We start from the raw sequence: 23,296 nt of genomic DNA on the forward strand, positions 1-23,296 counted from the left end.
ATCCACTCGGATTGATCATATCTCTCAGGCTCCTCAGAGCCATCCATCTCCTGTGTGACCGTTCAGTGCTCTGTTACCCAAATGTTTTATTCGTTCAGAATCCTGTTTCCCCAGGCGCATTCTCTCTGTGACATATTTCCGTGAAGATTAATGTGATTTATCTTCAGCCTATATTAGATCTGTGACCTCCTTCCATTGCTGAAGGTTGGTGCAGCAAGTTGAGTTACCCTTATTTTCTCTTCAAAATTATATGTCACACTCATGAACTTACCACACTCGTACTGAAAAGGCATCAGCCTATAGAGAATAAACAGTCAATAAATCACCTTTACCCCTTCTGAAGGCTCCACAGATGAAGTTTTCTCCCTCACTCATAAAATCCATTTGGCTGTGATCAGTTTAATCTTTATGTTTGGCTGGATATGAAACTTTTGCTCAGTCGATATGAAAGTATAAATGACATATCTTGATCGAGAAGGTCTAGACAACCGACTTGTCAACTTGGTGGTTTGTTATGAAGTCAAAACGGCAATCATCTAATAATGAAATTCATTTTAGGACAGGCCCTCCTTTTAAAAAGCCTCTAGGCTAGCTGTTTCCCCTTTTCCAGTATTTATGCTAAGCTAACATATATTTAGCGTACAGACATGAGTGTGGTATAGATCTTCTCACCCAACTCCCAGCAAGAAAACAAATTGTATTTCCCAAAATGTCAAACTATTCCATTAATTCCTACTATCTCATTGTTAATAAATGCCCATCTCCTCTTCCTTGTCAGCACTAATTGATGAAGATTGCAGTTTGGAGTTAGCCTTCCTGATCGACAGCTCAGAGAGCGCCAAGGACAACCATGCCCAGGAGAAGCGCTTCGCCTCAGACGTGATGGACCGGCTGCAGAGCCTGCGGCTGCAGACCGGCCGGGGCCTCAGCTCCCGGGCCGCCCTCCTGCAGTACAGCAGCCATGTCATCATCGAGCAGACCTTCAAACAGTGGAGGGGCATCGCCGACTTCAAGGCCCGACTCGCTCCCATCACGTACATCGGTCACGGCACCTACACCACCTTCGCCATCACCAACCTCACCCGTATTTACCTGGAGGAGTCGGATCCCAGCAGCATCAAGGTGGCCGTTCTGCTCTTCGACGGCATCTCGCACCCCAGGAACCCAGACATCTTTTCAGCCGTGGCCGATGCCAAGAACCAGGGCATCCGCTTCTTCACCATAGGCATCACACCTGAAGCCAACGAGGCCGCCAATATAGCTCAGCTGCGGCTAATCGCTAGCTCCCCAGCCTCACGCTACCTTCACAACCTGCAGGACCGAGGCATTGTGGATACATTTATGAAGGAGATTGTGAGTAAAAAATAAACTTATTTTGCTTTGTCTCAGATTCGATGCAGGATTGTAGATGGTGAAATTGGTATGCATGATAAGGTGATTTTGAAGAATAGAAATAACATATGCTTAGCCTTACAAAACAAAGTTACAATTATAAGCAACGAAACTCAGATTTTACTTTAATGCCCATGATGTCTCTTTGTTTAACAAAAGTTACAAAGAGTCTCGCTGTAAGTGTGACTAGATTGACTCTTCCCTATTAATGGAAGTTTTATTAAATTGAGATTTCAACTTTTTTCACAAAAGGCATTGTAACTGAGATCTTTCTCGTTTACAAAAATCACTTGCAAGATTGTGCAAATTGCATGTACGTTTGATAATTGTTTATTCCCAGTAATGTATGCCAGGTAGAAGCTTCAAAACTCCATTATGCAGTGTGACTTTTCCAAATGTATCAAATGTTACTGTCTCTTACGTCTCCATGCACCCAATAATAACTTCCTTTGCACGTCTTTGACACCACCCACTGCTTGATTTCTTGTCTTATTGCATCCCTGATGTACACCTGCTACCTGCTGCCATAGTAAAAGGTCTGCTGTCATCACAAAAGTCATCACTGTAAAATGAAATTCACTCTGACATCCACTCAGTTGGCCAAAAAATGTGTATATGTATCTATCTATATAGATAGATAGATAGATAGATAGATAGATAGATAGATAGATAGATAGATATGATATATATATATATATATATATATATATATATATCCAATTGTTTATCTTACTTTCAAAAACCGACGGTTAATTTCCACTGCGATAATTAGAACATGTGCTGCACAGCAACATCCTGCAGACACAACCAGGCTGTTGGCTGTAACATATGCTCCGCATTAAACCTCTCTGCGGGAAAATCGGGTGCAGTAAGAGCAGGAACCCAGCAAGAACATGTATGCACGCTACATCATTCAAGCAGCTACTCAAACCCCACTTCAAACTCAGGCTTACTGTTGACACAGGTGGTAACCATCCAAATATGATAAGTAAAAAACTTGCAGTGAGGCTCCTACAGCATTGAACCTGACAGCCTGCAATTCTGCTTGCATGCAAGAGCCCAGCAGCAGCCAGTCCATAAACCAAACTTTCATCTCTTTGCTCTGCATATGCAGCATCTGTATGTCATAAGCATGTCTCTCTGCCTCAGCTGAGAAACTGTCTTTTATCTTCAGTCTCAGCATTCGACTGCATCGCTCCGTCCTCTAAGACTGTCTGTGTTGTCTTCAGACACCCCTGCTTACCACAGAAACATCCTCTGGATGCTTAGCGAGGCTATTACACTGATCAACGCATGTGGTTTGTGTTTAGTCTGGGTGTAATTTTGACCATTCCCCCTTGTGAAGAGAATGTGGTAAGCGTTGAAGAGAAAAGCAACCTGTAGGGTGAATATCGGGCTATTCCAAGAGGAAATGCAGGATGAGGGTCCTCTTGCAGAATCAGGTGGAGGAGGTTGAAGGCTGTTTGACAAACTGAGCCCAGGCCAGCTGTGAACCAGTTTAATTGGGTGTTTGAGTAGCAGGTGTGTTTGGCTCCAGTCTGGGGTGAGTGAATAAAAAAATTGAGGTCACTATTGATGGTAGCTTGGCTATTTAAAAATGGTGGATTTGTGCAGGATCTCCCCTGTCGCACTAGTAAAGATTCTCTCTGAACAATCAGTGGTCTGCAGCGTTTTTCACTTCCTAATGTTTTAGTATTTGCTCCGCTCTCTTGAAAGCTAGACTGAGGTGTTACCAAAAAAAGTACTATCCACAACTTTTGCTAATGGAAAACCAAAAAAGAGTTGTGAGCAGTGCCATACCATGCAGTGGAAATACGGCATTTGAGACCAGAATCAAAAGCTTACCTCAATTTTTAAATTAAGCTCATATCATTTTTCTGATTTTTCTGTGAATGTGTGCTGGTTGGGTATAAATAAACCAGATGGATTAAGTCTGAAATTCATCTTAATATTCTTGTGTTTCTTGCTCCACAGACGGCGCTAGCAGATGAAGGGGTAAGCCTCAGGACTGTGGTCTTTCTACACATTTCTTGATTTCGGTCCCCAAAAAGGCCTGTCTGACTCTTCTTTCCCTGTGTTTGAAGTGTCCTCTGGCCCAGAGCAAGTGTGCATGTGACAAGGGTGAGAGGGGAGCCAGCGGCCCTCCTGTAAGTATCCTTCTACGCAGCATTGGCCTTTAGAGCCCCAAAGGGTTACATTTATTTTACAAATTGTTGTTTCATTTATATATTTTCCACCATCCATCCATCTCCGTCCGCTTATCCGGGGTCGGGTCGTGGGGGCAGCAGCTCCAGCAGGGGGCCCCAAACTTCCCTTTCCTGAGCCACATTAACCAGCTCCGACTGGGGGATCCCGAGGCGTTCCCAGGCCAGGGTGGAGATATAATCCCTCCACCTAGTCCTGGGTCTTCCCCCGAGGCCTCCTCCCAGCTGGACGTGCCTGGAACACCTCCCTAGGGAGGTGCCCAGGAGGCATCCTTACCAGATGCCCAAACCGAATAGTTTACACAATTACACAAATTATTAATTATTTTATAATGTCTTTTTCGTTTATTTAATATTTAACTATTTGGGGTTCCATATTGGCCCTCCTCTGCCACATACAACATGATTAAAGTCTCTGTTTTTGAAAACCACACGTAGTCTTCTGCTGCCCCTAAAAGACAATTACTCCTAAACTGGCTCCTTTTTGAAGCACCATAGAGAACGACACAGCTGACAAAGGCACCCTTGATGCTAACAGGTTATATAATTGCAGGGTTTTTAGAGGGTTTAGTAAATCATGTGGTTTTGAGAAGCTCTGTTTCCCTGCAGCAGTGAGAGTAAAGCAAATACCTTGCATTCCTGTTACATTTTATTGGGAACAGGCCGAAACAGATATTTACATGGGAAGTCAGTTGGATCGTGTCTGTCGAATGAACCCAGCCACTTGGGATTGTCTGAGGACACATGCTCGGTGGAAAAGATGTTACATGCATGACTTTCTTCGCCTGCCAAAGCTGTGTCGTGATGTGAACGCATCTTTCATTACACAAAGGACAGCCACAATTAGACGTAGTGGTTTTGCTTTGGTGTTTTTTTCACAGGATGAGAACAGAGTCATTACCCCCTTGAACCTAATGCTCCGAACAAAAGCTGTTTCACATCACTGGCAGCAGGCGCACACTGACGGAAGCAGCGTGTGCAGACAGAGACATACAGACAGGGAGATACTTGAAAGATAAGAGCATGCACAGTCTGCAACCCACATACATGAAAACAGAGAGACAGAGAGTTCTGTTGAGTCCTCATGCAGACATCTTGAAGTTCCCTTTGACTAATCTCCCAGACTCAATGGCATTTATCCATGCTGCACTTCAAACACGTTGCTTCCATGAGGCCTAGGCAGAGATGTTCACAAGTCATTTTTTTGGAAGTCCAAGTCGAGTCTCAAGTCTTTGAGCTTGAGTCCAAGTCAAGTCTCAAGTCTTTGAGGGGCAAGTTCAAGTCAAGTCTCAAGTCTTTTGCCACGAGTCCAAGTTAGGGTGACCAGATGTCCCGGTTTGACCGGGACAGTCCCGATTTTAAGTTGCTTGTCCCGAGTCCCGACAAAAGCCTGTCGGGACGCTAAAATGTCCCGGTTTACACCAACCACTATGAAATTGTCCCGGTTAAACGGTTAAAATGCTGACAGCTAAACGGTGTAAAAGTGTGACTGTATTGTCGAGGATTCCAACAGCGGGACGTACAACAGTCTGCTGCAATAGCTATAAGCTAAAAGACACAAACTAGCTAGCACTTGGTCACTGCTGTTGTCGGAAAAACAACACAGACGTGAATAAATGTTGCGTTTACTTAAAACTGGTGCATTCATAGTTATTGTAAAATACCCTTTTCTCATCTGTTTTTGTCTTTTAACAGCAATTTACTGGTGAAAGAAGTTATTGTTAAAATGTATTGTTATTACATTTTTAATAAATCATTTAAATTCCCCCCCTTTTTTTTGTGCTGATCCGAAAATGGATCCGATTTGTGACTCATAACCGTGATCCGATCCGATCTAATGTCGAAGTGGAAATCAAGAGAATAGTGGCAGCGTTACACCAGAACACAGAACAACATGCATCTCAGTGTCCGTCCAAGTTAGTCCATAATAAGAAGTTTCAACTCACTGATGTAATGCCATTTATTTTCTAAGTGTTAGTAGGCTCAGCGTGAGGGAGATCCGACTCAGAGGAGGAGAGGTTAGTGAGGCCAGCGTCTCCACGGCACACATGGATGAAATAATGAAATAGTAAATAGGACTACAGTAACAGAAATATGTGCACAGTCAAGACGGCCCAGTGTTTGGTGGACCGGGTACACCTTATTCACTTAATAGACTTAATAGTATCTTCCCAGACACAGCGTTTGTTCCTGGGAAAATGGATCCGTCCCACCTCCTGTGTGCCATGGATGTCTGAGGCTCAGCAACTACTAACTATAAAGATACAATTTGCCTGTTCCCAGCATAAGCACAACACTTTGCGATAGTTAGTTTGTTACCTGTAACAATATATGCTAAATTAAACGTCGCCTTCACATTAGCCTGTGACTGACCTATCTGGGTGAGTTTTGAGATGCCTGATGAAGTTCGACGTTGTTGATCCGGCATCATTGGTGCCACACACCTTGCATGTAGCTGTTCACACCCTGCCACTGTTTACCAAGTTATTGAAAGCAAAACTAATGAAAAAAGGCACATCTCCGGGTGTCGCCATGCCTTATGTGTGAGTGTGCACACATAAGGCATAGCGCATGCGTTACGTTGCACATTATGCCAAAGGGCAGGGGACATGCAGCGAGAATAGAAATACATGAATACATTTAGATTTAAAAAGCAATAATTGCATGAAAACAGGTTGTTGACGAGTCTCAAAGCTCGAGTCCGAGTCAAGTCTGAGGTCTTTTGAATCGAGTCGCAAGTCAAGTCTGAAGTCTTTTGGGTCGAGTAGCAAGTCAAGTCTGAAGTCAGCTGTTGTGCGACTTAAGGAGCTGACACACTAACCCGATGATCGGCCGTTGGACAGTCTGGCAAGGTGTAGGTCTGTTCGGTGTATTCCGTGCCGTCGTCCGTCTGAGGGGCTTCATTTTGGCCGACCTGACATGTTCAGTCGGAGACAGGGCAGTCGGGACTCACCCGGAAATGACGAGCGGAATGAGCGTGACTAGAGTCTCTCAAAATCTGACGAAATCTTTTAAACTGACCTTTGTTGAGCTGAAATGAAGACAGATTCAGCAACTGCACGGCCTATTTCTCTCTTAAAATGTTCTCAGAAATGTGTTTCAGTGAACTATTTTAGTACAATATGAGATCGTATTCTGAACAAGCCGCCATTACAGTCTGTCTTTGTATTTCCAGAGAAAACAAACCCATGTGACGCATTCGTCCAATCAGCTGCCGGTTTTCATTTTTTGGGCAACAATACAGATTAGCGCCGCCTGCTGTTATGAAGACGTATTATGTCTCGTCTCTTCAGTGTGTTTCGAGTCACTTTTTGGTCCAACTCGGGGAGACTGATCAGTCCGACTGTCTTTTCTGCCGACAGTTGGCCGTCTGGTTGGTGTGTAACTGCTATTAAGGCGACTTGAGTCCGAGTCTCAGACTCGAGTCCCTATCTCTGGGCCTAGGTCACAGAAAAGTGAGCAGCTACACTACAATTTACAGCTATTGTTCTCCTGGAAGATGAAAACTGACCATGTCCTCATACCTAAACAACAGAATAGTGTGATTGCCAATAACTCCCAAAACGACATTCATCATATCTGTATGGTAAAATGAACCTCAAGCCACCAGCCAGTAAGCTTAGCTTAGTATACATTCTGGAAAAGGGGGATAACCACTAACCTGGCCTCGTCCAAAGGAGATATAATCGACCCACTAGAAACCACAAAGGCTAATTAACAAGTTAGTCTATCTGTTTTCCCCTGCTTTCAGTCTTTATGCTAATCTAGGCTATAACTAAGATCTTGTCATGCTTTTTCCTTTAAGATCTGAAGATGGCGCACAGTTTCTAAAACATCATTCTATGCCGCATACCCTTTATTCTGAAGTGCTCCACATTTACACATTACACTTGTTTTCTGCCTAATGGTGCTTCCATGACTTTCTCTTCAGGGAAAGAAGGGCCGTCCTGGAGAAGATGGAATCCCCGGCACAAAAGGACAGAAGGTGCTACCTCATTTAACCTACAAACCTTCTCCCAGTTCAAGATATTGCTGTTACATACCAGGAGGGTTGCCATTCCTTATAAAACTAAAATCCCTCTTTCCCTTTAGGGTGAGGGTGGGCTCAGTGGACTTCCGGGTCGGGAAGGATCAGAGGTGAGCTGAGGGTCTCAAAATAATTTGTTAAGATTTAAAAGTTTGGATAAAAACTTTTCAACTTTTCATTTCTTTCCACTTTCACATGAATCATTGCTCTACATTAAAAGAGACAAGTCTTGTTCTGTTGTCTGTGTGGCAGTGTTTTGGTTGTTGCCTGTCTCCTTCTGACTTACCAAAACTGTTTTGTACACACAGGGAAAACCTGGATACAAAGGAGAGAAGGTATTGTATAGATTATACTGTACAGTCTCTCTATATGCCAAAGTATCGGGTTCCAACGCTTCCAAATCTGCAACAGTGAGAGACACTGGAGAATTGTTTTTTCCAGACCTGATAAAGTGCCTTGATTCACAGAGAAGACTTTGGAAATTTGTTCTCCTTTTTTTCATCTGTGTTTAATGTCAAGCCTTTATGCAAGTATATATAGTTACTTTTCTTTTAAAGGAATTTAATTACGTCATTTCATTAGTTGTTCCACACCAGCTCCTGGCTGGGATATTTAAACCTATTATTCCAAGCTAATTGTTCCATGGAAAGGAATTCTGTTTCATAAATTTGAAATTATGCAAATGACGCTATGCTAAGGACTTCACTAAACTGCTTTTTCTTCTCTTACAGGGAGAGAGAGGGGAGTGTGGCACACCTGGAATTAAGGGCGACAGAGTATGTTGCTCTTTTACATGTAATGTTGTAAGAACTTGAAACCAAGTTCAAGAATACCTTTCTGTTGCCATTTTATTTTTTGTTTTAGTTATTGCTTCACTGATGCAGTCATTAAAATCTGCCAGAACTCACTTACCCATTTTTATCAGACGAAAATTTGATTCAAGATTTAATCACCAGTTGAAGTTAATTCTTCTTTTTAACCTATATATTTTTTTTATTTTCGACAATATCATTACATCTAACACAACTCCTTTAAGATGAACGTATCGTTTATGATCACCATGGATTATGAATTTTAAGCAATTCTTCTTTTCTAGGGTCCTGAAGGTACCATTGGCCCAAGAGGAAATCGTGGACTTCAGGTGAAATCTACCATTCTTTTTTTAATCATAGAATCCAATTGACCCTTTGCTGATCCCCATGACCCCTTGATTATTGCTGCTACATTTATCAAGCCATCCATTCTAGCATGGCAAATATGCATTTTACAATTCTCACTAGAAAATGTTAGCATCTGTAGCTAGCTAGCTAGTTGCACAGAATAACTCTGTACTGGTTGAAAACTTCAATCACTGATTGGGGGAGGGGTTTGCCCACATATACAATTGTGCCATTTTCATTTCAGCTATGTCATGTTCAGGGTCTGTCTGATTCTTATTTATCTACAATAACTGCTACATTGCAATGTCCATGTGTAACCCTCACACACTTATTCACAACTCAGGGTTCTCTTGGTCCACCTGGTGATGTCGGACCTGAGGGTGCAATGGGTAAAAAAGTAAGTATTCCTCAGTCATGCTTTTTAAATCATTTTTGGACATGCTTGAACCAAACCTCTGAAATCTGGGAAGTATACAAATGGAAACCAAGAAAGAAGAAAATCAAACATTCTCCACTCCAACTGGTTCCTTGCTTTACATTTTAGTAAAGTATAAAGTAAGAACACATTGGTGACATAATAAAGTGTTCTCTCTGTTCCTGAGAGTTTTTCTCAGAGTAACATTACACCCTTGAAGTTGACATTTAAAATGCGCTAAGATTAAATCAATTTAACATGGGTATAAATATCACAAATGTCAAGTAGCCCTACTAACTGATCGATGACCACACATTTGAACACTTATTTGTGAGTTATGATCCATCAGCAGTGGAACATTTGAAATCCTTCTGAAGTACAGAATCTCATCTGTTATTACCTTGTCAGCCTATTTGTCTGTTCCTACTTTTTTTTAAGCCCCCTCTCTCATGTTATAGCTGCCAATTCTGCCATGAGCCCACACTCCCCACCAAGTGCTCCCTCCTTAATTATTTTGGAAAAAATGTTCATGTTGATTGTCTGGCAGTCATTCTATATCACCTGAATGGCAGACAAATGTCTGCCTTTAAACATTGTCCCAACTTGTCTGAAAGGGCAAGGGAAACGAGGAAAAAAGTGCCGGTATGCGCCTGCTAACGTTTCCACACCCTCTTCACGCCTTTTAGGTGCCCTACTGCTGCACACCATGGCCCTGATTTACGGCCTCTGAGTGAATAATTGCATTCTTTGGAATACCAATAAAGTTTTGACCTAAGGAATGAAGGAACCCCATGTCTAAAACCCCACTTTAAAAATAGTTAAATATTAAAGGGTAGAAAAAGCAGTGTGTGTGTTAGTGTTGAGTGGCAGGAACTAGACTGGTTTGCTGGTTTTGGTCCTCTGCAAACCTGGACAGCTCTACTGGCGTCCAATCATGTCAAAGTGATGCCTTGGGCCCAGGAATCGGACTATCAAAACTGTGTGTTTGTGCCTATATTTGTGTTTTGGCACATGTCTGTCCCTGCCTGTCTTTTTATAGGGGGAAAGGGGACTTCCTGGGCCACCTGGAATCCAAGGAGAAACAGGGATTGGCCTTCCGGGACCCAAGGTAAAGTCTGACACCCTGTTGTTTAGGAAAATTAAGTCATGAGAACATAATAATCTACCTGTGTCTCACCCTGTACATGCACTCATCTCGCCCCCTTACAATACACAGGGGGATGTCGGTTACCAGGGGCAATCAGGGCCTCCTGGTCCTCCTGGACTTGGTGAGCCTGGACCATCGGTGAGTAAGACACACACATAGCTCATACCAAGGCCACAGGTGGTTCCAGTCTAATATTAATTGATCCTTCGCTAAGCCCCATCCCCCGGTTTCTGATGCCACTGTATACCTGTCAAGCTTTCCATTCTAGCATGGCACATATGCAGTTTAAAATAATAACATGGCGGCTCTACCATCAAAATTCATAGTGTCACTAGCGATTTTAAAGCCAGTCCTAAACTGACTTTTTTTATTTATTTATTTAATTTTTTTTAAGATTATTTTTTGGGCATTTTAGGCCTTTATTTGACAAGACAGCTTAAGATTGGAAATGGGAATGGGAGGGGGGGAATGACATGCAGCAAAGGGCCACAGGTTGGAATCGAACCTGTGACTGCTGTGGTAAGGACTGAGCCTTTGTACATGGGGTACACGCTCAACGTTGTGACTTTTCAATGTTTTCCGATAATTTTAAATGAGTACCCTGATTGATATTAAGATGCACATGATGGCTAGGTGCACGATATAGCTAGTGTGTAAAGACTGAGACTAAAGCTGAAGCTTGTGTCTCAGGCAAAAAACAGCATCTTCACCAGTTGATGATCCATATGGAGTACATACTGTAGGAGCAGCATTGTTGTTGTATTGCATGGAGAAGCTAGTTCGCCCTAGTATTAAGGTATATAAAAGTGTATTAAAGAGTTGTTTTTTTCTGATATATCCTTGGATGGATGCTAACTACAGAGAAGACGTAGGCCTAGCTGGACAAGAAACAAAGAGATTAGATTTTATTGTTAGTACGTTTCACTGGATGAGGACTGACAGAGCATTCATGTAGTTGCATTACACAACATACCCAATAATGGAGGAGACGCGCACAAAAGTTGTTTTTCTGCATGTGAGGAAAACGCCTTCACTGATGATTTTGGGAACCGTAACTTAGTTAACAAGTTTAGCTGGATCGGTAAATGTCCCCAAGTCATGGGAAGCTAACATAAGCCAAAACCTTAGTAGCATCTTGGCTCCCACCTAGTGGAGATGCCAGTCAATACAGTCAATTGTGCCATTTTCATTTCAACTATGTCATGTTCATGGTCTGTCTGATCCTTGATCATCTATATTACTGCTACTTTGTAACACCCATGTGTAACTAGGGCTGCTTGATTATGGAAAAAAATCATAATCACAATAATTTTTGTCAATATTGAAATCACGACTATTTAACATGATTCCTCTGTGAATTTTGGAAAGATGTTGCTATCATTGAACTTAAAAAACAGTGAAACAGTTAAACAAATCAACAGTGCAAAACCTTCAGCTGTGACATTTCCCTTCATACTTTTCATTCAGAACACAAGACAAAATAGGAGTTTACGGCAAAACGTAATGTGCAAAATAATAATTTTTTCTCGTTACTCTGATTTTGTGATCATTAGGAGACCAAATCGTGATTAAAATTTTGATTAATTGCGCAGCCCTATGTGTTACCCTCACACACTTATTCCCAATTCCGTGAACATTCAATTGTTAAAAAGGTATTTTTTTTTTTTTACTCAGGGGCCTCAAGGGCCACAGGGAGTCCAAGGAGAGAGAGGACCGATAGGAGAAGGTCTCCCTGGACCAAAGGTGAGTTAACAGTTTTTCCTGGGAGGCTCATACACTCCAACCAGTTAATAGCTTTGAACCCTTTAGACCCCATTTCATGCTTTCACCTTCAATTCACCCACCTACCCACTGACGTGCGCAAAGGCCCCGTCCGTCTGGCCTCCAGATTCCACGGTGTAGTGATAGGAAATTGACAACGTGTATGGTTACAAGAGATGATAACACAACACAGAAGTTCCATAAATTCCCATACAGCAGTGCAGTATGGCTCTCATTACCTCCCCGTATGTTCCGATCCATTGATCGTCCATCACTGAGAACATGCCGGCAGATGCAGTGATGATACCGGAAAATAGCCAGGATGCCCCGAGACGTGACAGAGTGAGTGACTCATTGAGAGAGGAAAGAATGAGTCTGTTCCTGTGTCTGTTTCCCCTCAGGATGTACAGATACACAAACACACACACAGGTGCACACATGCTCTTAATCCAAAGATTAGGCATGTTCATTGCCACAGTTTATTCCATTCTTTCTTCTTTTGTGTTTTTATATATATTTTAAAAAGAAGATGCTCATATCTTACCTGGGAATTTGGGTTCTCTTAGTAGCCTGAGGTGCAGTTTTCATTCTACAGTTCTTACATTAAACATGACAGATAACCTGCATACATGCAGACAGTTAAATTAAGTGTGATTAAGTTAATGGAATGTCTTGAGTTGATAAGAAATGTAATCACTTTTTGGGTATGTTACAACACTAACAGGGTAGGTGTACATCAGACGGCATAGAGGTGAAAGTCAGACTTTTTCCACTTCTCCATATCTGCATCTAATTTATCATTTGACAACTTTCCTCTGAGATGGTAGGAGCTATCCCCCCCCCCGTACAGGAGGCCGTGTATCTTGCACCCTCATATTCGCCTCGGGGGTGCCTTTTTCCTCAACAGCAGATTTGGCCGCAGACTCGCAGTTGGCGTTCCTGTTCTAAAGAAGCGTTCTTCACATAACGTGTCCCAACAAGCTCCATGGTCACAGGAGCTCCGCAGTAATTTTATTCTTTTTCCACATCATTATCACCTCGGCTTGTGTGCAAAACTGAGAGATCACATAGTTATGACATTACATCTATAATTTTTGAATCTGACAATGCAAATGCAGCATTACTATGCTGATCAATGCACTTTGGTGTTTGTCACTGTATTTATGTTGTCTTTGGAAGACAGGAACGTGTTCTCAAAGCACTCCTCTGCAGAGTCATATACAGCCAGACATTATGCTGCACTCTTTTCATTGTACTTACTGTCAACTCTGATTACTCGTCTAATCCCTCACTGTATGGCTGTTCCTGCTTTTTCTGGTATTTTAGACTTACAGGTATCCTCTCCAGACACATTTTATGAGATGTGAGCTACTCTTTTTCCTCATAAAATGGTCGGTAACCCTGACTACTGAGATGGGGTTAAAAGCAAGAATATGCAAATATGGAGATACCTCAGGTCTTGGGCCCAAACCTGCCACCACTTTTGGTGCAGTTGTACCCAATGAGCAGTTTACATAGTACAAACTACAGACTAAAAGTGAGACTATATGTAACTGTTGAAAGAAGAAATAACACATTCTTCCTCTTACAAATGAAAAGCTGAATTCATAAGAAAAAAAAATACACTGTTAGTACTTCAACACACTCTGCCACAACCTTATTTTGTGTGGTATAACCAGTAGCTTATGATAGCTAAAGTTTAATGTTGGCAAACTTTACATGGATACAGTATTGCTGTATAATAGAATTGCATGTGACAAGACATGTAATTCTATCATACAGTAATACAGTTGCATAGTCTCACTTTAAAGGAAGCACATCTGAGTCTGATTTTGGAAGCATCCCGTGACTGTCATATAAAGCTTTTATTGAACTGGCTGGAAAACACCTGAATAGGCATAAAACATCATGTTATCTGGAACAGTAAGCTGAGCTCATTCTAAAAGAGTAGTCATAGAAGCAGTCGTTGACAACCATGCAGTGGAAACACGGTATTAGTCTTGTTTCTGTTAAGTACACTGTAAGTCTAAAATGTCCACATTGCAGCTATGCCCTATGATGTCACAAATCACTCACATTAATTCATATTTCTGGGAGGCACACAGAAGCCTTCCCCCTTTAGGCGAGGAATGTTGAAACAGCCCTCTAATGACAAACTCTGGAGCTACTTTACATCAGTTTATATAGTAAATGTCAAACATCCAAAGGGACCAACAAGGGAAAAAAAACATTTTGGGTTAAGGGGTCTTTAAAGTCCGATGTAAGACTTGTAATAACTCACAGTGGGCAGAAGGGCATTGCGTTGGTTTCTGTGGTAACAGTCTGCAGTAAGAATTTACTCACGCTTGGTGCCAAAATTGTGTCTGTCTGGATACCGTCTCTGGAAACAGTCAATATAAACAGGAATTTAAAAAGTCATGTTTTTACCAAGACATCAATCAGAAAGCACATTTGGCTTCTATATAGTCTTGTATCTATTTGTACTGGGTGATTCATATGGATATTGGATTAAGTGATATTAGTGAAAGTAAGATATTCCATTTGTCTGATTTGTGACTGATCAAATATGGCATTTTCTAGCCTTCCCTTAATCCCACACATGCTTTTACATTGTCAGTATTTTCATGTATATTAACTGCTATTTCACGAGGCAAAATGCAATAACGTCTGTCCATCTTCACAGGGAGAGCGAGGCTTGGCGGGGCCACAGGGGCCCAGAGGACAGCCGGGCGCTGGAATCAGAGGAGACAAGGTAGGAAGAGTTCAGAGTGGCTGTAAATAAGACGCCTGGCTGAAATGCCTTCACACAGGCATGGAGATAAAGCCAGAGTCCTGCTGCGAAGAAGAAGGCTAAGAGTTGTCAGAGCCACCGGTGAATGCATTCAACACGGCGTTATATACGAGGTCACAGTCTACAGGTGATGAATCAAGGTTAAAGCTGGATAGTGTAGGAGGAACGCAGCTTCACAGTTTTGGGCTGTGGGAAAGCTAGCTCTGCACTAGCACGGTCATACAACCACAGAAAGGTATTCTCTCTACCTTTTCAGGATGTGTTTGCAGATCTTTACAGCCATCTGGCAATCTTTTAACTCACAGATGTTGGTGGGACATGACATGAATTGATTTGAAATGTGTGTTCAAGTTACATAATTCTTCTTATAACACTGGCGTTAACATTTAGGAATGAATGATGAAACCCCAGAAAAAACAGAGGTCTTTAATAACATAAAGGTTTTTACATTGAAGTTCCTGCCACAGATCGTGATGACAGTTTTACTGCAGCCTCGTGGTGAAGTTCATCACAGATAATTGCAATGTTTTTGCGTAGTAATGACAAACCAGTGCCTAAAGGGATTTTTCATGGTTTATTATGGTAATGTTGAATGTGACCGAATAAAAAAAAAAAACTCATCAAGTTATCTGTATGTAAAGATTTTACTGCATAATAGTCTTCATCCATTACTGAGCCAAAAGGAAATGCACAGAGAATCCTTTATAGTTGGGTGCTTTCCACATGAAATAAATCCTTTAATGTCCCAGTTGGCATGTGAGTGTGATGCTAAGTAAGTAAGTGTCATGCTATCAACACTTACATGCTGTTATCATCATTAACCTCCATTATTATCTGCACCTGTAGGGGGATATTGGCCCTCCAGGTTTTCCAGGGCCCCTCGGCCTCCCAGGAGCAGGCATACAGGGCGAGAAGGCAAGTACTTAAATGAAATGACTCCCACTTTGGCTTAAACTGCTATACAGTTACAATTTTGCATGTTATTACTTGGTCACATAAATGTACTGTACATATCAGTCTTATTTAGGTAGACTGTACAATAATTATTAGGGTGGGAAAAGGAGGCTTAACCTTATGTTTCACTTTTTTTTAAAAGCAAGACTCTTTCTAGCACTAATACTGTAATATTTTCCTTGGACCCTTCTTTATTTATTATTCCAAATAATAGAAATAAAGCTGTATTAGATAAGATGATGTGGCCTATGTATAAAGTCAGTCTAACTGATTTGACTATTTTGGAGTAGACAATGTCCTGCTGACAGCTGAGCCAAAGATCACTTCCCTGATATCAGAACAGAAGTTAATTACTGTCGGGCTGTAAATAAGCCATGGTTTCATTTTACGTCACTGATACTGTAAGCAAAACAAAATGGCAACGTCACAACTGATGCTGAACTTGAACTATATTGTAGGTTAAAGGGGAACTCCGCAGATTGAACACATAAAAGTATATGTCCAGGAGTACTACTGTATATGTGAAACCGTTGTATAAAGCCTTTTGTGTTTCCAGAGGGGGCTGTGTGAAATCTGATAAATGTCCTCAAGGGACTTGAGTCAACGTCAGCTGGGTCTGAAGACTACAAGTTAAAAAATGAAAGAAATCTGCAGGTGTAGCGTGAGAAAGAAGTGAGCTTACAGTGCCAGACCTCTGCAGCTCATTATGTCTACTTGACGCTAGCAGCTACATTAGCCACTACTAGCATAACACACCTCCGAACTGCCAGCAGCCAAGTTGCATTGTGGGCGCCAGATATTGAAAGTAAGAATGTGTGGGGGAAAAAGGATGATATCTCTGGGTCTTCTGCATCAAGGCCTTTTTTTGCCTTTTTTTAAACTGTCTATCATAAGACAATCCTTTTTTTACCTTAATGGCACGTTTAACTTCACTGTAGTGCTGGTTTCTTGTATGAAGCAGAATACATTCAATGACTAATAACTATAAAGAACCAAGGGTATTACGTGTTTTTCAAACTTGACCATCTCAATAACTCAATAATTTTCATACAGTCCCTTAGCCTTATCCAATTTTTGCCTAGTGTTGATTTTTAATAGATGTCATCTCTTTTTATTACTGCATCCATTTATCCTTGCAGGGCATGGAAGGACCAAGGGGGCCACCGGGTAGCAGAGGCCCACAAGGAGAGGGCTTGCCTGGAGCCAAGGTTTGTACATAGACTCACAATGCTTAAATCTGAAGATATGCCAGTGCCTAATCAACACCATCAATGCCCACAGTTTGCGCACAAAAAATAAGAGTAATATTCTTTCATGGTCTCGGATATCAAAGCTACACGCCTGTGCAAAATGTTAGCCACAGTGTATATTAATACCTGGGATAAGTAGATGTTGTCACGCTGTCTCGTCTCACACAGGGGGACCAAGGTTTGCCAGGCGAGGTAGGCGCCCCAGGAGAGAGAGGGGCGGGGGACCCTGGAGCAAAGGTTAGCAGCAGTAACCCTTTATATTTTTACAGTTCTTAAATTTACCAATCCATAAACTGACACAGATCCTTGAATCTGTCCTCAGGGTGAGCCAGGATCAACTGGAATGTCTGGTTTGCCAGGCCTGCCAGGGGAGGACGGAGCCCCTGGACAGAAGGTAGTTTAAATCCCCACTTATTGTATCTACATGTGTCTGTGTCCTCCAATGTCAAACCCCTGAAAGTAATGAAACGTGTATGATTGTGTCTTTAGGGGGAGCCAGGCCCTGTAGGTCTCAGGGGGTCCGAGGGGGCACCTGGAATTGGCACTCAGGGTGAAAAGGTAAAAAAGTGACATTGCCTGCTCACTTTTTTGCATGTCTTGCACTGGGACTTTGCTGACCTGTATATAATAAGTAAAGTCACAGCTGTCAGAGTAGTAACTGTATTCCCAATATGATCTTTAAGGGCGACCAAGGCCAAAGAGGAATAAGGGGCTTGACTGGTCCACCTGGAATTGCTGGACCCTCAGGACCAAAGGTGAGGTGCTATTGAATAATTGTTTAAATTAATTAATTAATTAAAAATCTTTTGCGTTTCGACCCTGTCCATTGGCCTGGAAGGGCATACATGGTTAGGCGTGATGAGGAAAGATAATTTATGAGTTAATTATTTTAACCACTTGTCTTGCATTATTTTCTTCAGGGAGAACCAGGTGCACAAGGCAGGGGGGGTTCCCCTGGTCCTCCGGGTCGTTTCGTCGCCGGGCCCAAGGTAACTACTGTCGGTGATCGCCGTATTCCTCATTTGAAGAGATAGACAATTGTTTCTTAAAACAGTTTGGAATCAAGTGGAAGACTATTTTCACTTGTGCCACAGTGTTGTAATGTCAGCAGTAGTGGAATAGTATTCAGATCCTTTACTTAAAGGTGCCTTGTGAAGTTTTCTAATAAACAAGCAGATTTCATTGTTTATCACCAAAATGCATGTGTATCTTTACAGCCTAGTTTGCATGCATTTCCTTCCTTTTTATTTTAATTTAGTTTGCTTGCTAGCAATCTTCTTCTTCACTATGTAAAATCTGGGTTGAGTGAATAAAAAAATTGCAGTGGCTACTGACAATTACTTGGCTATTTAAAACTTGCGGGTTTGTGCAGGATGTCCAGTGTCATGCTAGTGACCATTCTCTTTGACCAGTCAGTGGTACGCTGCACTTAAACTCCACCTTTTAGATTCGGTAAGCTCACTGGGAACCTAGATCAAGGTGGTCCAAAAAAAAACTATCCACAATTTTTGTCAATGGAAAACCAAAACAGAGCAAGCTGAGCCGTACCAGGCAGTGGAAAAAAGGCATAATGTGCACCACTAGAGCACAGTGTGAACTAAAACGATAAGGGACTTAAACGGTCCTATGTAACATGCTAAACAGCTGAGCAATGGTATGATTTATTACTTATGGATACTTGTGAAAATGTACTTTTATTAACTTTAAATTTCAGTTAATATTATGCTAACATGATGCATATTCTTAAATAAACCTTTCATTTAATTAAAGTATAACCAAACTATCCTAAGTGGGAAAGAGTTGGTCCAAGGGGCTTCTAGTTGGGTTAAATTGGCCCGACCTGTTGGGTGATTTGATGTATAGCAATGCATCAGATTTTATAAACTCATCACAGGTTTTGTGTAATTTGTACAACATTTGATTTAGCTAGAATACAGAGTTGATTAGTGCTAACTTGTATTCCAGGGTGATCTTGGCCCAAGTGGTCCTCCTGGTCCGATAGGGGAGACTGGCTACGGACTTCCTGGTCCAAAGGTAACACTCAGTATAAGTAAACCTCTATTCTAGAACAAAACAATGTTTGTCCTGGATGGCTGCCTGTCAACACACTTTAAGCATGTTGTCATAGCTGATATGTTTGGAAAGTCAGGCAGCACGTTTGCACTTTCATCATGAAGAACATTTCCCAGCATCCAGCAAAAATGAAAAAAATGGGATGCATACATCCTGTCGTGCTGTCCTTGTTCTATATTTCAGTTCATAAAATGCTTCAGCATGTTTCGTAGTTTTAACCTTCCCCTGTTTTGATGTATTTACAACACAGGAGCACGGAAAGGAGCAGACAGCACATGTGTCCATTTACATCCACATTCCACTTCAGTTTGCTTTGAACATATATCTGTAAATCACTTTGTATCCTTTGCATAAATGAATTATCGACCTATATGTCTGCTGTAGGGGAACCGTGGGGATCCAGGCCCTGCAGGTCCATTCGGTCCCAAAGGAGACGGCTATCCCGGTCCTGTGGTAAGGAACTAATTTAGAGACTGACATGCCCATTTGTCCACTCATAAATCTGTTAGTTCATACCATCCATCTAAACATTACATTAAGTCATCTATCCATCTGTCTTTTGCCTTCCTTTTTCTACCCATCAGTTCCAGCCATATATCTACATTTATTACCAAAAGTTACAGTACCTGGCCCTCATACACCTCTTTCTTAATTAAAAACATAACAGGGAGTGACAGTAGGGGAATCAGGGGCAAATACAGAGCAAATTAATTACATTTGGGCTAGCAGGGGTATATGTGGTCACTGAAGAAAAGATTTAAAGAAATAGTTCAACATTTTGGGAATCAGTTTATTTATATATGGCTTTTTGCGTTAGAGTTAGATGAGAAGATCAATATTGCTCTCGTGTCTGTTCTCTAAATATAAAGATCCAGCCTGCAGACGGTTAGCTTAGCATACATACTGGAAATGAGGAAACAGCTAGCCTGGCTCTGTCGAAATCTAACAAAATCCATGTACCAGCACCTCTACAGCTCCCCTCTATGCAAAATGTCAAATTCCTTTAATAATTTCAATATCTCTACGACTGTATTCTGCCTCCATGTCCTGTGTTGTTTAGGGCCCTCCTGGTCTACCTGGACTTCCAGGAGAACCTGGCCAGGAAGGAGTGGGCATCCCTGGACCAAAGGTGAGAACTTGGATCTGTCAGACCAAAATAATATTTGTCAAGTGCATGTTGGTGGCAAATGAGCAAGTGTTACAGCATATCTAATATGATACAGATGGTTTCTTTGTGAGGCCAAACATTAGGAGCGTAACATTTTGTGTTCGCGAAATGAACCACTGCTGTGAAAACTGAGCCAAAGCAATTGTCCAATACTGTAAGATCAATTTCAGAGTGTTTGAATCTGCACTGAAGATAAGTTAACGTAGGTCCCCAGTGAAAGATGTGGTCATTTGTTTGAGGAAACTAATTAAAGGAAACAAAATTTTACTCAGCACAGTTCATTTGTTTGATGGATTGTAAATTGCTGTGTTGTAAGTGTTCATATATCGTCGCTGTGTTTTCTCCTTTGCAGGGGGATGTTGGTTTCCGAGGGTTGCCTGGTTTACCAGGACCTCCGGGCGAAGGCCTCCAAGGACCTCTGGTACTTCATAACTTTCACTTTTTTTTCAGATTTGACATAACCTCTGGCTAAAATGACTTCCATGTTGACTTTTCATCTACCTTTTATAACTCATAAAAACTGTTTGTATTCTGTTTCTGCAAACACAATTCAAGGACAACAATACAATGTGTTTACGTATGCAGAAAGCCTGCTGTAATTCTATTTGACATACAACCAAATGGCGATTGAGTCATATCCTCCGAAGGATTATGTCTTTGCTGTAGTCTAAGAGTTCCAGATTGAAAAAAAGAGTGCTTTGTCTTGTGTGTGAACATGCCCACCACAGAGGCCTTATATTCTAAGGCTGCCAGTTCATTTTTCATGGTATTTAATCATGATTTCCCCGCAGCACTCTGACACATTGGTGCAGAGTGTGAATCTCCACAGACATATGTGTCTGATGAGAAGCAGGCCTAACCGAAGCAACACCCCAAAGACCCTGTCCAGAGTCCCTGCAGGCTTCAGACCAGTGTTTCTGCAGGTCCCAACGCTGTCACAGTCATGCAGCGGATTTAGTCACCTAAAGCAGTCATGTTGGCAGACTCCAGCCCTTATGCATATTGAGAATGGTGGTGTCAGAAATTCATGACTCAGTATTATAAGACAGGGATAATCCTCACCTTGAAAATGCTTTTTCCTAGAAATAAAACAGGCTGTTTCATATTCATTTTACATCTGTTCAAGAAAGAGGAATTATTGGTTACACATGTGTGATACATGGCTCAAAGCTAAAGCAGAACTAGGGTTACAAGATGCTTTCAGTCACAAAAACGGCAACAAAACACATTTGAAGAATAAACCTAAATGCTAAAGAACCTTTTTTAACTAAAATTTGACAAAAAGAAAATTTAAAATGAAGATGTTAGTGGACATGATTTTACCAAATGTTTTAGGGTACAGGTGTGGCTGTGTGTATAGCTCTGCCAAACAGAACACTTTTTCTAAGATTTTCTAAACAAAAGGCAACTATGAGATGGGTCTGTAGTTTCGTGGTTCAGTTTTTTTTTAGATGAGGTTGCAATGAAACAACCGTAAAGTGACTTGGGACACACCTAGAGAACAGGGAATTGTTTGCTATAGTGTGTAACCGAAGGCTAATGTTGCCTAATACTTCTTTGGGGAGTTTAGGTGGTACGATGTCAGAAGTTGTATAAAGTAAGTCCACTCCAATGTGATGCTCAGTGTATCCTCTGTACTGCAGGGTAACCCTGGGCGGCCAGGCCCACCGGGGCCAACAGGGCCACAAGGACAAGGAGTTCAAGGACCAAAGGTAGGCTATGATTTGTTGTCCTTCTTATAAAAAAAATCATGTATCTGTAAACTCTATCTGAGAGGTCTATAACCACCCTGCACATGCAAAGTAGTTAATTCCTGTGTTTGATTCTAGGGTGAACAGGGGGCCCAGGGAGTGACAGGGCCAAGGGGGGTACCTGGTGAAGGTTTACACGGAGCTAAAGTAAGTCCCCATATTGTCTGGGACTTTTGAATGTGGGTTTGTGTGTATGATTTATATTCTGATCGCTGATATTTTGCCATGTGATGTGTGACAGGGTGACCGTGGCTCGGCAGGGGAGAGGGGGCTGAAGGGAATCAAAGGAGATTTGGGAGATCCTGGAACCCCGGGGGAACCTGTGAGTAACACTTATGATGCTTTTATATGTCCATTTACTGTGTAATGCTTTGTGAGAATTATGCTCTAATCCTTGTTATTACTAATTTCAGCAAATATTTGTCTCTAATTAAAATTTTAAATGTGCAGAAACTACTTTTTGTGTTCTTATTTTAGGGCCGACCTGGTGTTAAAGGTGAAGCAGGCCTCACTGTAAGTCTTCATACTTTTTCATATACTTTTCCACTGGTGGAATGTAACTAAGTACATTTACTTAAATTCTGTACTTAAGTACAAATTAGATGTACTTGTACTCCACTTGAGTATTTCCATTTTATGCTACTTTCTCCACTACATCTCAGAGGAAAAAATATATATATATATTTATTTATTTATTTATTTATTTTAAACCCTAACACTACATTTGTCTGACAGATTTAGTTACTACTCAGATTACAATTTTCCAAACCCATCCTGTCCAGTTAAACCATGTATCTCCCAATTTGGGGATTTTTAATTTAACATTTTCTAATCAACTAATGGATTAAGTGTTCAAAAATAATGTTGCTATTTTTACACAAGTAAAGGATCTGAATACTTCCTCCACCACTGACTTTCAGTTACTACTGTTTTATTTATGCACTCTCACTGTGTTGGTGTATTAATTTCAGAGAGAGGACATCATTCGGATGATCAAAGAGATCTGTGGTAAAGTATCTTGTGATCTTTGCAATATTTATTTTACTTCTCAGTATCGACTTAACAGCACAGATGTTATAAGAGAAGATTTAGTTTCCGAATCTAAGCCACTGTCTCATCTTATCTGTAAATCATTAGATCAGATTCCACAGGGTCAACCTTGTCAGAGTGACAGTTCTGCCATGAGCTCATATGTTGATGTGA

At 41.4% G+C, this 23,296-nt stretch overlaps 1 protein-coding gene across 3 annotated transcripts in view; it reads left to right on the forward strand.

The window, feature by feature from the left end:
• Positions 1-23,296, forward strand: part of LOC120554464 (collagen alpha-1(XXVIII) chain-like) — a 38,562-nt gene that overhangs the window by 9,266 nt on the left and 6,000 nt on the right. For all 3 annotated transcript variants that reach the window (XM_039793369.1, XM_039793368.1, XM_039793367.1), the window contains 29 exons: positions 779-1,353; positions 3,367-3,387; positions 3,477-3,539; positions 7,528-7,581; positions 7,689-7,733; positions 7,932-7,958; positions 8,355-8,399; positions 8,720-8,764; positions 9,127-9,180; positions 10,238-10,306; positions 10,415-10,483; positions 12,020-12,088; positions 14,790-14,858; positions 15,744-15,812; positions 16,991-17,059; positions 17,270-17,338; positions 17,424-17,495; positions 17,591-17,659; positions 17,785-17,856; positions 18,022-18,090; positions 19,067-19,135; positions 19,559-19,627; positions 20,235-20,303; positions 20,695-20,763; positions 21,986-22,054; positions 22,172-22,240; positions 22,335-22,415; positions 22,571-22,606; positions 23,065-23,101. In XM_039793369.1, the coding sequence (XP_039649303.1) occupies positions 779-1,353; positions 3,367-3,387; positions 3,477-3,539; positions 7,528-7,581; positions 7,689-7,733; positions 7,932-7,958; positions 8,355-8,399; positions 8,720-8,764; positions 9,127-9,180; positions 10,238-10,306; positions 10,415-10,483; positions 12,020-12,088; positions 14,790-14,858; positions 15,744-15,812; positions 16,991-17,059; positions 17,270-17,338; positions 17,424-17,495; positions 17,591-17,659; positions 17,785-17,856; positions 18,022-18,090; positions 19,067-19,135; positions 19,559-19,627; positions 20,235-20,303; positions 20,695-20,763; positions 21,986-22,054; positions 22,172-22,240; positions 22,335-22,415; positions 22,571-22,606; positions 23,065-23,101 (2,262 nt within the window). The remainder of the gene's footprint in view (positions 1-778; positions 1,354-3,366; positions 3,388-3,476; positions 3,540-7,527; positions 7,582-7,688; positions 7,734-7,931; positions 7,959-8,354; positions 8,400-8,719; positions 8,765-9,126; positions 9,181-10,237; positions 10,307-10,414; positions 10,484-12,019; positions 12,089-14,789; positions 14,859-15,743; positions 15,813-16,990; positions 17,060-17,269; positions 17,339-17,423; positions 17,496-17,590; positions 17,660-17,784; positions 17,857-18,021; positions 18,091-19,066; positions 19,136-19,558; positions 19,628-20,234; positions 20,304-20,694; positions 20,764-21,985; positions 22,055-22,171; positions 22,241-22,334; positions 22,416-22,570; positions 22,607-23,064; positions 23,102-23,296) is intronic.

Source organism: Perca fluviatilis, chromosome 24 (assembly GCF_010015445.1).
Source record: "Perca fluviatilis chromosome 24, GENO_Pfluv_1.0, whole genome shotgun sequence".
NCBI lineage: Eukaryota > Metazoa > Chordata > Actinopteri > Perciformes > Percidae > Perca > Perca fluviatilis.